We start from the raw sequence: 15,781 nt of genomic DNA on the forward strand, positions 1-15,781 counted from the left end.
TAAACCCACAGATCCCTGAAGGAATTCAGGCCGATTTCCTGTAGCAGGAGCGACATCCTGAGGACTCCACCAGTTAGCGCTTTCTCCATGTTTCTCCTTGGCGATAAACTAGATGTTCAAGGTTCTTGGTTCTTTTTTCCTTAGACATTTTGGGCAGGGATACTCGAGTAGTAGCGATGAGGGTGTCCTAGTGCACCCCAACAGGGGTACTCAACATCATCCACCCTGTTGTTAATGCAGTGTTAGGCTTCAAAGTGGTGGCCACATTTTCTAGGTCCATTTTGTAAAGTGTTTTTTATTTATTTATTTTAAAGGCAGAGTGTCAGAAGAAGAGACAAGGGAAGAGAAAGAGAGACAGACAGAAAGACACACAGAGAGAGATCTTCCATCACTGGCTGAGGCTGGATCAAACTGAAGCCGAAGCATTCCTTCTGAGACGACCACCTGAGTATAGGGGCTTGAGCAGTTAGACTATCTTTCTAAACATTTCAGGAGAAAGCTGGGCTAGAATCAGAGAAGTCAGAAACGGATGCCCCCCTAGAGGATGCTAGCATCACAGGTGATGGCTCAGCCTACTATGCCACAATACTGATCCCATCAGTATCATTTTTTAATGAAAATTTTAAGCACAGCTACAAACATACACTAACCTAACTGCATATCAGATTAATAACTACGCAGAAGAAAAAACAAGATTTCAAATTACCAGCACTTGTGTCTACATTGGAACTCTCCGACAGACCCAGGCTTCTGCAGAGGAGGGAGCCTCTCACCCACCTTATTCCTCTGGCTCACCTGGATCCCAAAGCTGGGCTGTCCCACAATGGTAGTGGTGCCAACAGCAACCACTGCCACCACCTTGTTGTCAACTGTGTATCAAGTAATATGTCAGTCCCATCAGGGAGAGAGCACAGTGGCCTACATGGGTGCCCCTGAATTCAACACGTTGAAATCCTAACTCCAATGTAATGGTGTCAGGAGGGGAGGCTATGCGAAAGTAAGTCCTAAAAACAGAACCTTCATTCATACAATCAGTACCCATCTGAGAGACATTCCAGAGAGTTCTCTGATCCTTTGCTGCCTGTGAAGACACAGTGAAAAGCCACCAGTCTGGAAACCACTTTTTATTGCTTGTAAGACCCTCACTCTGTGATAATTTGTTAGAGTAACCGCAATGAAAGAAATATGGTTGGCCCCTTTTTACACTTCAGATAAGAGTTACATAACCAGCTTAAGGTCACCATACAAGTGAGAATTCCCACCTTTCGATGCTTGACAGTGCCAGAATAGGAACCCAGTCTGTGTGGTCCAAAGCCCTCATGCTTGACCACTACAATCCCGGGTCATCTTTGTCACAAGAACATGGCTCCTGAAGTCAATGTTGATGTAATTTCTAATGGGTTCTGAAGAATTAACAGAAACATCACCAGAGCTTTTCCAGGGTGATTTGGAAAACCATAGCCCAAGGAATGTTCTTAGTCACATGTTCCTACATATGTGAAGTGGGTAAGTGGAAACACACAGCTACTTATCTTTGGCTCAATTTGTTCCCTACTCACACAGTCCATCAGGAGCAATTCTGCTCTAGGTCAGGATGCTGCACAGTGTGGAAAGGTTTCTTGACACCAGGGCAGTTCCCTGTGAAATAGCACGCAGAGGAAACCCGACACTCAGCAAACAGCAGCCAGGGGATCCCAGAGAAAGGCAATAACTGCAAGGAAGAGCAAGGTGGCACCCCGGGCGACTTCCTGGGGCACTCCTGGTTAAACAGTCACCATGATCTGCTCCAGGGGCTTCCGAGTGAAGTGGGGCACTGTGGCCTCTTTGCTGGGGTACCCCACAGGGAGCAGCATCAGTAACTTCTCATGGGTGGGCCGGTTCAGGAGCACTCTCAGCCGAGGGCCACAGTTGAGTGGAGTGGTGGTGACTGTCACTAGCCCTGCATTCTACAATAGGAGAGGAAAATGGTACATTTCAGTCTGCAGGCAGAGTCACAGCCTGCTTCCAGCTCAGGGACATTTTCACCCTTGTCACATCTGCTTGCTCTGTCATTTCCCTAAGGTTGGACAGCAAACATGCCACCAGCTCAGGCAGTGCTGGCTCACGCCTGTATTCCCAGACCTCCTTAAACCTGCATTTGGAAGCTTCTGGAAGAAGAAAACATGAGTGTTAGTTTTCAATGCTGCTTAAGAAATAGGAATGGTGGGAGAACCCAAGTATCTATGTAACTGTGTCACATAATACAATGTAATTAATGAAGTTAAATAATAAATAATTAAAAAAAAAAAAGAAATAGGAATGGTGATTTTATGGTTGGAAGTTTGGAGATCCAACCACATCAAAGGAAGGATGAAGAATGCCTTTCAGTTAAGGGGTCAGCCTGCATGTTGGTGCACTATGCAATAGCTAAGAATCTTCCCAAACACACTGCTAGCCTTAAGTAGATTACAATTTTATGGCTAAATATTTGCTTCCGAATTCCAGTTCTCTAACAACGATTTGTTATCAGTAGACACGACATTGGTTTCTGAACACAACTCTATTGTTTCTGCTGAAGGGTTCTACTACATTATCCCATACCTCAATTCATGGATTTTAAAACGCTTGCGAGGATATTCTTAAGAATGTATGCATTGAAACTGTATTGATTTCTTCATTCACTGTAAGTTTACATCATTTCTATGATAGCACTTCTCTTCCTTTATCATATATTGTCATATAAGTTGGATTTGGGGTGGCTAAATCTTGACACTTTCGATGGGAAAATACTTCTGAATTTAGCATAGACATAGTTCTTACTTTAGACTGAATTTTGTATGTTTTCGACAGTAGCAATGTGTGAGCACACAGATTCTATCAGAACGCTTCAGGCATAGGAAGGCAGAATCCCTATCAAGCAGGTAATTCCTCTCATTCACTTCTACTAATATTGTATCTTTCATTCTCTCTGGATGCTAGTACTTTGGGTTTCAACAGATCAAGAATTCTTTCACTGTGATCTGCAGACCAAAACAGCCAAGGGTTGAATCCGCAGGTCTGTGTAACATCCGTCATTTTGTCACTAGTAAAACTAACAGGCATCTCATAGCTCTTCACAATTGTGATGGATTTTTAAAACATCATCGTGGTTCTGTGGCTAGATCTTGTCATTCTAAATAACAGCAAGAACCAAGAGTACCAGTGACTATGAGACAGCAGAGGAAACAGGATTTCATCTCGAAGGGAAGTGTCTATCCCCAGCAAGGGGACCCAGGAGCTATGGGACACACTGGAGACAAAGGAAATACCCCTTCAGTCTCTCCCAAGGACTGCAAACAATGACTATCGGAGGACAAACAACATAAGAATTCGGGTCACCCTTCTCCGCGAACTAGAAAGAGGACCACTCAAGGGTGACCAGCTTACTGTGACTGGATGTGATGCAGAGAGGAAGCCCCCCTGCGATGTCCACTGTTGCCTTCCAATTGCTGCCTGCCCTGAGCATTACTCCTTGGGAATGCTAGAGGACTGAAGACTCAGTGCTGATGAGGCAAACCTTGCTTCAATCCTGAGCGAAGTGCTGGGAAGTCCTCAGTGCTCCTTGCCGGACACAGGTCCCTGTGACCCACTCATCCTAGGGACTGCAAACACAGGAAGGAAGCAAATGCCTGGGAACACACACATCTCTGAAGATGCCTGTAGGTTCCAAGGTGCTGCTCAGCAGACATTTGACTTCGAGAGAGTGAAGAAGCTCACACATGCAGGAATTAACTAGCCCTTGGGAGTAGGGTCATGTCTGCTTTGTTTGTTTTACCCTCTCACCATCTCTCCATCCCCAACCCTTATTCCAGGACCTGCCAAAGTTTGCAGTTCATCACATCTCTGGGACTGCCACATAGAAGGGGCTCTGAGAATTTCTGTTGAGTGTATGAATCAAATTATTTATAAGGTGAAACTCAGCCTGCTCTATTTCTTGTTAGTATTGCTCTTGCTACTACACAAATGAGAAACTATATAATCCCATAGCCATCTTCCTAATGTACTACTGTATCAAGCCAGCTTCACAGGTAGGGACTTTAAGGCTCAATCAAGGTTTGTGGTCATCCTTACAGTCAGTAAGCTTATGGAGGGACTAGTGTCCGTGACTTGCAGGGTGAAGATCTTTTTGTGTGTCTGCCAAAACCCTTGAGGTTTTTTTGTTGTGATAGACTCTTTCTGACCTGAATTGAGTTGACAAGCAAATTTCCAGAAGGAATTGCAGCCTGTTGAATCATCATAACACCCATGCAGGTGGCCGGCAATGGTTTCTTCTGGAAGTTACTCAGGCGTTCAACTTTAGATGAGCACTAGCCAAATGTTTCTCTGACTTGGCAATCCAGAGAGAATCTCAGGCTAGGGACAGCCTTTAATGCTTCTGATCACCAAGTCACTTTTCTCTGCTATATGCAGGTGGGAGGCGAACCTACCTGCAGGGCTGCCAGCAGGATGCCACAGGCGATGGACACGCTGATCTCATTGTAGTAGTGGACCTTTTTCTTGCCACTTGCAGTAAAGCCATGCACCTGCTTGAAAATGAGAATCAAAATGGGAGCAGTGTCCAGGTAGTCTTTGACCCAGTTGGTTCTGATAGAAAGGAAAGAAAAAAGGCAGGATACTTGCTGTTATTTTCTTCTTTTTGTTATCTTAGTTTACTTACAATAAAAATATACAATAAAAATAAAAGCACATTTACTTACTGTTTATATTTAAGTTGGAAAAAAGAATGGATCTTTTTTCATGTCTTGTTCTTTTCCTGCCTACTGTTATTGAATTACTAAGCATGCCACAGAAGGGAGGGTGTAGGGTGAAAGCAGGACTCCCATAACCCAGAAGGCAATTTACACAGCCCAGTCAAGCCTGTTAAGTGCTAGCACAGCGGCACAAAACAAGCGCATCAGGAGCCATACTGAAGTGGATGCTAATTTTGAAGAAAAAGATGCAGAGAAAGTTCCAGAGAACTGGCTTCAAGACTGGGTACTGAAGACTGGAGGATGGCAGAGGGCGTGGTTGGGGAATGAGAGATTGGGTAGGATAGTCCAGGCAAAGAGGAGAGAGGAGAAAAGTTAGGGTGGGGATGAAGAACATGTGGCAGGCCAGGTACTTTTCAGTAATCTAGAGAAGCAGGGGAGGGCTGGCAGGAACACATTGGTCTCCCAAGACTCCGGCCTTCATTTGACAGGCATGGAGATTTGTCATCGCTCCCAAACAGAGGCCTCATAGGATCAGATCTGCTTTTAAAAGAGGTGGATGGAATAGGGTGGGTCAGGCAGCAATGAAAAAGTCATCCCAGAGAAAGGGAAATCATGGGCAACCTGACATGGGCCCAGCAGGGGCTGGGCAAGGAAGGGAAGGATTCCAGAGAACTGGGAACAGTGAGAGCTCGCAGAGGCAGCCAACACAGGAGCCAGCAAGGGGTAAGGATGAGAAAACCCTGAGACAACTGAAATCACAGCGCTCAGAGGTAAGTGTAGTTAGCCTGGTTTGAGAGAAAGCAAGGGAACTCGTGTGGCAGCAGGAGACAGTTTGCATGAAATACAAAAATGGAATTAAAATTAGTATTTTGGGGACTTTCACCCTGGTATAGTAGCTAAGCCTCCATCTGTAGTGCCTGAATTCCATATGGTTCCAGTTTGTGTCTTGGTTGCTCCACTTCCGATCCAGCTCCCTACTAATGTGCCTGGTAATGTAACAAAAGATGGCCCAAGTCCTTGGGTCCTGACACCCATGTAGGAGACCTTGAAGAACTTTCTGACTCCCAACTTCAGACTGACCCACCCCTGGTAGTAGCAACCATTTGGGGAATAAATCATCAAATGGAAGTTCTTTCTGTCTCTCCCTGTCTGTAACTCTGCCTTTCAAATAAAAAAATAAGCAGAAAAAGAAAAACTGTGGCTTTTCAGCTCAGAACGTATTTTTCCCTATTTCCCATTAGCCTGTTCCATCCATTTTTGAGGAAGTTTCATTTGAGCACAGATATTCAAAAGAGAGATAGGCAATCATCCTACAGATTAGAATTTCTCCTTAGGATACATCTCATCATTAATGTGATCACCAATCATTCCGTGTTTAGCCTGGGTAAGTTTCACTACATTAAAACATGCTAAACTCACACATATTGTTATCTGAGTTTCTTCTTGTTCTACTAACATCTCTGGCACATTTCCAAAGCTGTTCTTGGCATCGTTCACCTGCCTTGGGTCCTTTGAACCATTAAAGTTCCTTTCTCCTCCTGGGAGGATGGGAGTAGTTGAGGTCACATCTGGAGCCGGGCCAGCTGGGACACACTGGGACAGGTTCTTAGCCTCTTAGAGGCCGGGTTCCTCATTAGAAAATAGACTATTGTGCACCTGACTCAGGGTGATTGCAAAAGTGAACGAAGCTACATGTACAAGCGGTCTCCAGAGAACACACAGAAAATACATGTTACCAAAAAACTGCATGGATTTCAAAATTGTTTGTACCAAAACAAACTTTTAGTTTAATTTTGCATGAACCTTTCGAACCTCATGAGCCTATTTGTGTGTAGTGGTTTTTAATATCACAAACATTGGTGCTTTAAACCATGGAAATATTACTGTATTTTCCTGCCTACTTCTCCACCGCTTTCACCCACCACAGAACATGCCTTCGGCATACTGAGCAGACCAGGGTGGTTGCTTTGGGTGCCCACTCAATCACCCAGCTTCCTAATGCTGTTGCTCAGTGCAGGTGAATGTCATCACATGTACCCATAGGCCAGGCTCAACCTGATCAACCTGAATTCTGTGTGCTTTTGTTGAATCCAACTGTATCAGAATTCACTGTGATAAATTACAGCTAATACAAAGACAGTAAGAGCAAGTCCTACTAAAAGGACTTGCTAAAAGTTAGGAGTTAGGAGCTCCTGCTAGCAAGCTGGAGGTGGTGAGGCTGGGGGGGAAAGATGGATCTGGACTGAGTCTCTAACAACAACAATGGGTTTCAGAGGGACTGAAATAGGGTGAAAAGGCACATGTCCAACTGCAGTTCGATTCAACCACATTTGTTCTGTTGTGTATTGACATAACATGAATGGTATAAAGTGAGGCTTTTTAAACCCAATTCTCTGGATCTCAGAGCTTGTATGTATTGTGCGTGTGTGTGTGTGCAACACATGTACACCCATGTATACATAGGGTTGTCAGAGAAAAGTCTATAACTAAATGGGATTCTCAAGGATCTCTTGACGTGCAACATGGATTCCCGAAATGTGGTCTATACGTTGAGAAGAAAAGGAAACCAATAATTAAAATGCTATGAGCAGTGGTCCCGTTAAGTGCAGGGATGATGTGTTGTGTTTGGGCGTAGGTGAGAGAGCAATTAGCTATGCCCCGTCAAGAAAGGTGAGGGAAATACAGGACTCTGCAGGCAGTGCTCACACCCAGAGAATGACATTGCTCTAAGTGCAGAAATTCAACTTGACTTCTATCTATTGCAGTTGTCCTTTTAAATATGCAATAAAATGAGCATAGCCGTCATTAATACCATAGCTAGGTAAAAAGTCACAGCTCCATAGCATATCAATTTTAAATATCTTAGAAGAAAACTGTACTCTGGGATCCAATGAAGGAAACAGGAGCTCACCCCTCCTCACTCTCACTCAAATATGGGGCAGAAAGTCCCACTGGGCTCCCAAGACTGCATGCCATCATCCTACTATGGAACACTAGACTGGAAGTCTCTCTGTGCCCCTCAAGACCCTTTCTTAGGCACTGGGAGGTGTTGCATTGTAGGTGCCAGAACAGGCCATGAAAGACCGCTCAGTGAGGTGTACGCATTCTGAGAGTCAAGGATCCCAACTCCCTCCCTGTAGGACCTTCTGAGAGGCCAGGGTCAACAAGACCATGCAGCAAGCCACCTCCGCCCATGCCCAGCTTCTCAGAAAATGGGGCTGGGAAGGAAACCTGAGGCCTCCTGGCAAGATGAGTCACACTGGATCCCACTCCACTTCCTTCCTGGATACAGACGATGCTGATTTCTGCTTTGGCTAAACTGCTCCAGAAACTGAAGCCAGCTTAGAGGGCAACCATTTAAAAGAGTAATTTGTTCTAGAAAAATAGAAATTATTCCTCTCAGGATCTTGAGATATTTTTCAGTCTTGTGTTCCAGAAGAGTGAAAAGCGGTATAATTCTTCAAAAATTTATTGATGATGTGGTCATTTAGCCAGAGCCTATCTGTTTACCAAACACTCACACAAAACCTTACTTAGCTTCCATGATGCCTTCCAAAGCTACAAATCAAACATGTTCTTTTAACACTTAAAATATGCCAAAGGAACTGCTGTGATGGTTGTTGCATTTAAGAAACCAAGCCAGAAACCCCACTTCCCCCAGAGCTGTACCTCATCTTCCTCAGGTCTGCCACCCACCGGGCCCCCATCCTTTTCCTGTAGTTGATCTCCTCCTCCTCTTCTATGATCTCCCGGATCTTGTGCTTCACGTCTGGGTCCTTCACAACCACGAAGGTCCAGGGTTCCGTATGGGCCCCACTTGGGGCAGTTCCTACCACACATGAAGATAAACTCAGAAAGCAGGCAACCATGAGCAGGCTGAGAACATTGTACCATGACTCCAAACACAGGTTTGGCAGCTGGCAAACCAAGAGCTTGGTGGAGGGCTCTGGTATGCAGGTTCCAACTTCATTGCGTGTAGTCTCCCTTTAGGGTTCTCCGAGCCCATGCATGAGTGCAAGCCCAAGGCATGTAGGGCTATGGGACCAAATCCTGCTACTCAAGTCACATGGAGGGAAATGTCCCTAAGCAGCTACACCATAACCACTGAGGGTATCAGGGAGGATATTCTGTCAGCCCAAATTCTCCATTTATTTTCACACTCTGTGTATGTGTGTGGTCGTGGTGGTAAGGGGACTTGGTAAAGCCATGAAGCTCATTGAAAATGGTAAAATTTGTTTAGTGTTTATGTTGAAGCTCTGATGTGGCTATGTAGGGCTTGTGATCTTGTTGGGGAACTCTTCGCCATAGGCACTGAATACGCCCAGCAGTGTGCCTGTGGCTTTCCATGGGTGCATCCCAGCATCCTGGGACACAGCTCCATAGTGCACCCTAAAGAAGGTGAATTCCCTCTGACATCCTAGAGAGAGCTTGGACCACCTCTGACTGGGTGTCAGCCCTATGTTCCTGAGCATAAACCACAGGACCCGCAGAAGCACCTGTCTCAGCAGCTGGTTCTTCCTTCTTGATAAGTAGTTGAGTGGAATAAGATCTACCTACAGAGAGAGTAAGGATGATGAACTCCCCTTGGGGGTCCAGCCTGCCACACATACCACTCATAATAGCTCGAGTCGAAGCTGGAGGCCCACATTGCTGCACAAAGGGATTTCAGCGACTTCATATTCATTTTATTTACTCACATAGTATTTGTATTTCTAAACAGAAAGATAGATCTCCCCTTATGTTTTCAATTATTTCAAGTTTACTTTAAGATCACGTGTGTATATATGTATATATAGATGTGTACATATACAGGTGTATGTGTATATGTATAGTTAAAAAGGGAAATTCAGTAATCACTGCTGGTTAGACAAATGACTCAAGTCTACTGCATTAGTATGCTTACGTGGACCCAGTGGGCATACAGTAATTTGTGCAAGTGAACTTGAATGTGACCTACATAGTAGTAAGATTGCATTCAGAAGAGATTCTTGAGTCCAAATGTGGGGGCTTTCTCTCATTTCTCCTCTTCCTTTTCTGTAGCTCTACTTTTCTCCCCTGTACGGATATAATAATTCATAATGGGGCCCGGCGGCATGGCCTAGCGGCTAAAGTCCTCGCCTTGAACGCACCGGGATCCCATATGCGTGCCGGTTCTAATCCCGGCAGCTCCTCTTCCCATCCAGCTCCCTGCTTGTGGCCTGGGAGAGCAGTCGAGGACAGCCCAATGCATTGGGACCCTGCACCTGTGTGAGAGACCCGGAAGAGGTTCCAGGTTCCCGGCTTCGGATCGGCACAGCACCGGCCGTTGTTGCTCACTTGGGGAGTGAATCATTGGATGGAAGATCTTCCTCTCTGTCTCTCCTCTCTGTATATCTGCCTTTCCAGTAAAAATAAATAAATCTTTAAAAAAATAATTTATAGTGACAACTGCTTTGTCATGCTTTGGTTTCCTGTGGTAATTCACACGGGGATATTTTGATAGTTTATTAGGTTTCTGTGCTAGAGCATTTGATGGGTACATAAGATATTTATTTCTCAAAAGTAAGTGTGAGTGTGTGTGTGTGTGTGCTGTATTTTAAAGGGAAGATGTTGAGAGGATGTTATATTCTAATGATGGGCTCAGAAATCTTAGCTTTCAATAAAACTTAACAAAATCAAATAATATCGGAAGTGTTGAACTATTATCACATCAACTTCCAAGAAAGTTGTGGTAGTCAAAATGTACAGAGTGGAAAGTGTTATGTTTCTGCTGGTCACTCAACATCTTGGTAAGACTTCATCGGTAAATAACCACTCTTGGTCTTATTCATTATGTTTGAACTCCAACACTGTGGCAATATTGTCACACCAGTAAGGCCACTGACATTTCGGAAAAAAAAAACCTAGAGTGTAACTACAAACCTGCGGCTTTGATGACATTGTCAATTACTTCCTGGGGGACATGTTCATTACTTATGAACCTGATCGAACGTCTCTTATTCAGAAGTTCATAAAATTCCTGGGACCTCTTAATCATTTCCCTCTCGGAATACCGGGTGTGAGAGAATGGGATGTGGTCCACATTCCCCTCTGAAGCTGCCGAGTCACCAGCATCTGAAAGCAAGCACAGGAAAGGTAGCAAATTAGATGAGCTTTCTTGGGTAAAGGCAGACACTGCAGGAGAAGGAGACAAAGTTCTACCATTTTCTGCAAATCCGTTAAAAATTTTAAAAAATTCCAGATTCCTGAACACTGAGCTTGATTATCCTTCAAGCTCTAAGCTAGAAGAAAACAACTTTTACCTACAACGAGATAAGAAATTCAAACTTCTGATGTTTGAGTAGGTTATTTTAAACAAGCTTCCATGCATGGAAAACAACTTCTGCTTACTACATAAAGCATTTAAAAAAAATTGTTGCGGTGACAACACAGTGAAAAGTTCCCAGACAAAACCTGGAGGAAACGCGTGAAGCTAATGTAAGTGGGCAGAGAGGCTGTCTCCCCTGCTGTTGCTCATTCCCATACATTTGATTTTCCACACTTTCTGAGATCATGGACAATAGAAAATAGAATCCAGTCACAAACACAATGGAAAGTTTAATAAGCTAGGACCACTCCCCCTCAAGACCATTGCCTTATGGAAAATGAGAATCTTGAACAAACCAGGGCTTATATTATTTGAATGGACCTTGCCTCCAAGTTGTTCTTGGAATCAGGTGTACTTACCACAACAAACGCCATTGTGCAAACAATTTAAAGTTCAGTTGCTACCAAATGCAGTAAGCCACATGGAGAAACAAAATCTCCTGAGTAAGAATCATTACAAAAAAAAGTCAGATGCTCCATATATTGAAAATTTTAGACTCTGAAGATAAAACAGTCATGACTGTGGCAGGGACCCTTAGGAACTCATTTCCCCAACTAATAAAAAGCAAAAATGCAGTCGGGACTTTCTAGGAACAGAGGAGGGAGAGGGCTTTCTGAGAACTCACAGATGCGACTAGTGAGCTGTGGCAATGCGGGTGCACGTGGGGGTGTGGTGCTGGGGCAGCGCCAGTGCTTTAAATGGTGTAACTGAACAGGTGTTACACAATTTGAAGTTATTTGTGCAGAACAGAGAAGACAGCATGCTGCTTTATTTGGGGCCCAGAATTCAGGGAATGAACTCTCTTCCGAATGTACTGGAATAAAAGAATGAAGTTGGGGCCAGGATGATGGCTTATCAGTCTAATTCTCTACCTATAGAGCAGGCATCCTGTACGGGCTCCCGTTCATGTCCCTGCTGCTCCACTTTTGATCCAACTCTTTGCTTACATCCTGGGGAAGCAGCAGAGAATGGTTCAGGAGCCTTGGCACCTGTACAGATATGGGACACCTATAACAACTTCCTGGCTCCTAACTCCTGGCTCCTGCCTTAGGACTAGCTCAGCTCTGGTTGTGGCAGCCATATGGGGAGTGAAACAAAACAAAACAAAACAAAACAAAACAAAACAGATTAAAGTGCTCCCCTCTCTCTCTCTCTCTCTAATAAAATAAAAAAAGAATAAAGCCATTTTTTTCTGCTAACAGCCTTGATATGTCCCATTTGTCTGACCAAGTTTCCCACTACATAATTACTATGTTTAAAGAAAATAATAAAGACAAACCAATGCAACTCTGTAGGACACAAGAGAGAACAAATCACAACATCTTAAACATGAAAAAATAGAATCTCTCAAGTTGAGAAATAATACAACTGAGAGCTTAGTGAATGGGTATTTCATCAGGTTGGATGACATAAACAATGAATGAGACAGGAGATAAATCAGGAGAAAATACCTAGGAGAGGACAAAAGACGGCACACATAGAAGAAAGAGCAAGAGAGAGAGTGAGAGAGAGAGAGAGAGAGCAAAAAATTCTTCAAAAGAACAAGTATACTATTATATTCTTAGAATTATATTTATGAACTACATTGAATCTGTTTATAGTAAAATCACATTAACGGGGAAAAATCAGATAGTTAGAATAAAGAATTAAAGAATAAGAGTAACTGAATTTTTATAGAAAAAGGAATAAAATTACATTGAATTAAATGGACTAAACGTTTCATAAAGATCAATGTTTTATTCAGTTCAAAAATATATTTGGGACCTGGCATTGCATCATAATGAATTAAATTTCAGCTTGAAATGTCAGCCTTTCGTATGGAGCCAGTTCCGGTCCCAACTGCTTCGATTACAATTCAGCTCCCAGTTAAGGTGCCTGGGAAAGCAGTGGAAGATGACCCAAGTGCTTGGACTCCTGTGACCATGTGGAAGACCATCAGGGAGCTCCTGGCTCCTGGCTTCAGCCTGACCCAACCTGGAATCCTACATCCATTTGGGGAGTGAACCAGTAGATGGAAGATACTCTCTCTATCTGTCCCAATGAAGAAAATTCATGCTTTATGAAGTGGCAGAGGATACGGAGGGGTGGCCCAGGGAGGAAAGACTAAGAGGGCTCTCTGAAGGGACAGCATGCAAGGCAGAAACCTAACAAGCAAGATTCCGGGCTTGGGGCTGCCCACTGCGTGTGTGCAGCTGGTCTCTGGGGGCCAGAGGCCTCGCTGACAATCACAGCGCCTCTCCCAAGTCCAGCCGGTCCCGTACCCCAGCTTCTGGACAAAGCTGCCGGGACACAGGTTATTCAAGGCTTGCCCAGAATCTCTCTCTGCCCACTTGCCTCCCTTACCTCCTCTTCCTGGAGTCAGCTACACTGCGCTGCCCATCTCCTGCCTCCCTGCTGCCTCTTTTCACATCTGCTACAGGTAACCCCACCACCACCTCTCTTCCACATCTGCCCTTAGCCACTGACTGGCTGGTGGGTCCCTAACTGCCCACCACCCACTCCGCATTAGGGCCAGTCCCACCAGATTTACTTTTTTTTTTTTTTAAGATTTTATTGTTATTGGAAAGCCGGATATACAGAGAAGAGGAGAGACAGAGAGGAAGATCTTCCATCTGATGTTTCACTCCCCAAGTGAGCCGAAACGGGCCGGTACGCGCCAATCCGACGCCGAGACCAGGAACCTCTTCTGGGTCTCCCACGCGGGTGCAGGGTCCCAAGACTTTGGGCCGTCCTCGACTGCTTTCCCAGGCCACAAGCAGGGAGCTGGATGGGAAGTGGAGCTGCCGGGATTAGAACCGGCGCCCATATGGGATCCCGGGGCTTTCAAGGCTAGGACTTCAGCCGCTAGGCCATGCCGCCGGGCCCCAGATTTACTTATCAATCACTCTGTCTCCCAGTTCAGCTTACTGCGATAGAGGCCACGCCTCTCATCCGCAGGACTCGACATTGCAAAAGGCAGCAAACCCCACAAGATGCCACTTGGCAGGTTTCAAAGCTCCTCATTAAACCCTGCCACTCACCCCAGACCCTCTGCCCACCTGTGGTGAGACCCTTCCGAGGGACACCCACTGCTTCCACAGGGTCACAGTCAGGCAGAGCTGCCTTCAGCCCCCACAGCAGCTTTGATAGCGGGGGACCCAGGAGCACAGGGGTGCTCGCAGGTGACAACCTGATAGCCAGAAAGGGCTGTTGGATCTTGGCCCTATGCTGGTGATTTTGCACAAGGGAGGTTGATGAAACTGACCTGCCTCTTGCTGCTTCCTGTCCCCCTGCCCTGCCCTGGCACCCCAACCCTCACCCGTGGTGCCCGGTGACACAGCCCAGGAGCACCGTTACCTTCTTCCACCTGCGGGAGCTCAGTGTTGTCCTTCAGGTCTCCATCCACCCAGGGACGAGCCTCAGCTCTGACCTGAGGCGCCTCGCTCTTCCTGTGAAAGATCCATGTGAGCAAAATGCAGACAAGGACGAACAGGAGGGCACCCAGGGAAGGCATGGTCTGGAGTGTGTGACCCACAGGCGTTCACTTCCCACAGCGGGTGTCAGCCAACAGAGGCAGGAGTGCAGGGTGGGGGAGGAAACGGCGCGACGGGCATGCTGGGAAGGAACAAAGGGCAGCGCTCTCTGGAAAGCTCTGCCAAGACTTTGCAAAGGAGCAAAAATCACAGTCCCACGCGAGTGGGCTGTGGGGGGGCTTGGTCAGGCACCAGTGCACTCATTTAAAAACTGTTGGCTCGAATCAATAAATGCTTAGAGAGTGAGTGCTGGGAACTGAGTAAACACTTAACTGGCTCTCACTGGTAAGAGGCACTTAATCTTTCTCTCTTGTAACTATTTTTTTTTCTGGGAGCAAAGTGACTTCAACTTGCCTGAAGCTAGGAACTGCCAAGAGAATTTGCTTTTAGAAGAACAAATCTGCAGACACTGGCTCAGATCTGAAAGTTGATTTCTGGGAAAGAAGCTGGTAACTTGCATCTTAAATGACAAGTTTGTGAAACACCGCCTGGATTTTTTAAAAAAAATGCTGTCTGCGCCAACATCTAAAGGAAGGATTGTGTTTCACTTTAGAGAAAACCTTCCAGCCAGAACAAGTGATAAAAAACTAAAATGGCAGTTTGATTAATTGCAGTAACTTAAAACCTGCAGTACGACTTTTCCTTTTTAAACAAGTATCTTAGGGCTGAGATAACAAAACCATCCAGGGTAGGGGGCATCAACAACAAAAGCCTATCTCTTTGCTTCTGGAAGCTGAGAAATCTAAGAACAAGTTGCATCCTTACGGTAAGAGCCCTGTCTTTGACTATGGTAGTCAGAGACAGAGCAATTTGGTCTCTTTCCTATTTATTTAAGATTAAGATATTTGTCTTAAGAGTTAAACACGGGCCCGGCGGCGTGGCCTAGCGGCTAAAGTCCTCGCCTTGAAAGCCCCGGGATCCCATATGGGCGCCGGTTCTAATCCCGGCAGCTCCACTTAACATCCAGCTCCCTGCTTGTGGCCTGGGAAAGCAGTCGAGGACGGCCCAAAGCTTTGGGACCCTGCACCCGCGTGGGAGACCCAGAAGAGGTTCCTGGTCCCGGCATCGGATTGGCGCGTACCGGCCCGTTGCGGCTCACTTGGGGAGTGAAACATCGGATGGAAGATCTTCCTCTCTGTCTCTCCTCCTCTCTGTATATCCGGCTTTTCAGTAATAATAAAATCTTTAAAAAAAACAAAAAAAGAGTTAAACAC

General features: G+C 45.4%; 1 protein-coding gene across 2 annotated transcripts; it reads right to left on the reverse strand.

Annotated features, from left to right (window-relative positions):
- Positions 1–1,472: 1,472 nt before the first annotated feature.
- On the reverse strand, positions 1,473–14,555 carry IYD (iodotyrosine deiodinase). 2 transcript variants are annotated; one of them, XM_058670848.1, is made up of 6 exons: positions 14,392–14,555; positions 10,611–10,802; positions 8,379–8,538; positions 4,446–4,602; positions 1,776–1,946; positions 1,473–1,638 (listed from the first exon to the last, which is right to left on the reverse strand). In XM_058670848.1, exons 1-6 carry the CDS (start codon positions 14,546–14,548, stop codon positions 1,585–1,587), a joined length of 891 nt encoding a protein of 296 aa, XP_058526831.1. In that variant the 5' UTR covers positions 14,549–14,555; the 3' UTR covers positions 1,473–1,584. The 2 variants fall into 2 exon arrangements, with proteins under 2 accessions (XP_058526831.1, XP_058526836.1); XM_058670853.1 differs by lacking the exon at positions 1,776–1,946.
- Between the last annotated feature and the right edge of the window lie 1,226 nt (positions 14,556–15,781).

Source organism: Ochotona princeps, chromosome 1 (genome assembly GCF_030435755.1).
Source record: "Ochotona princeps isolate mOchPri1 chromosome 1, mOchPri1.hap1, whole genome shotgun sequence".
In the NCBI taxonomy this organism is placed as follows: domain Eukaryota; kingdom Metazoa; phylum Chordata; class Mammalia; order Lagomorpha; family Ochotonidae; genus Ochotona; species Ochotona princeps.

Coding starts and splice junctions, on each gene's coding strand:
- IYD (XM_058670848.1), bottom strand. CDS start 14,548: ATGCCTTCCCTGGGTGCCCTCCTGTTCGTCCTTGTCTGCATTTTGCTC. Junction 8,539..10,610: donor CAATGTCATCAAAGCCGCAG/GTTTGTAGTTAC, acceptor CATGTGTGGTAG/GAACTGCCCCAAGTGGGGCC. Junction 1,947..4,445: donor TCCTGCTGGCAGCCCTGCAG/GTAGGTTCGCCT, acceptor CTCCTATTGTAG/AATGCAGGGCTAGTGACAGT.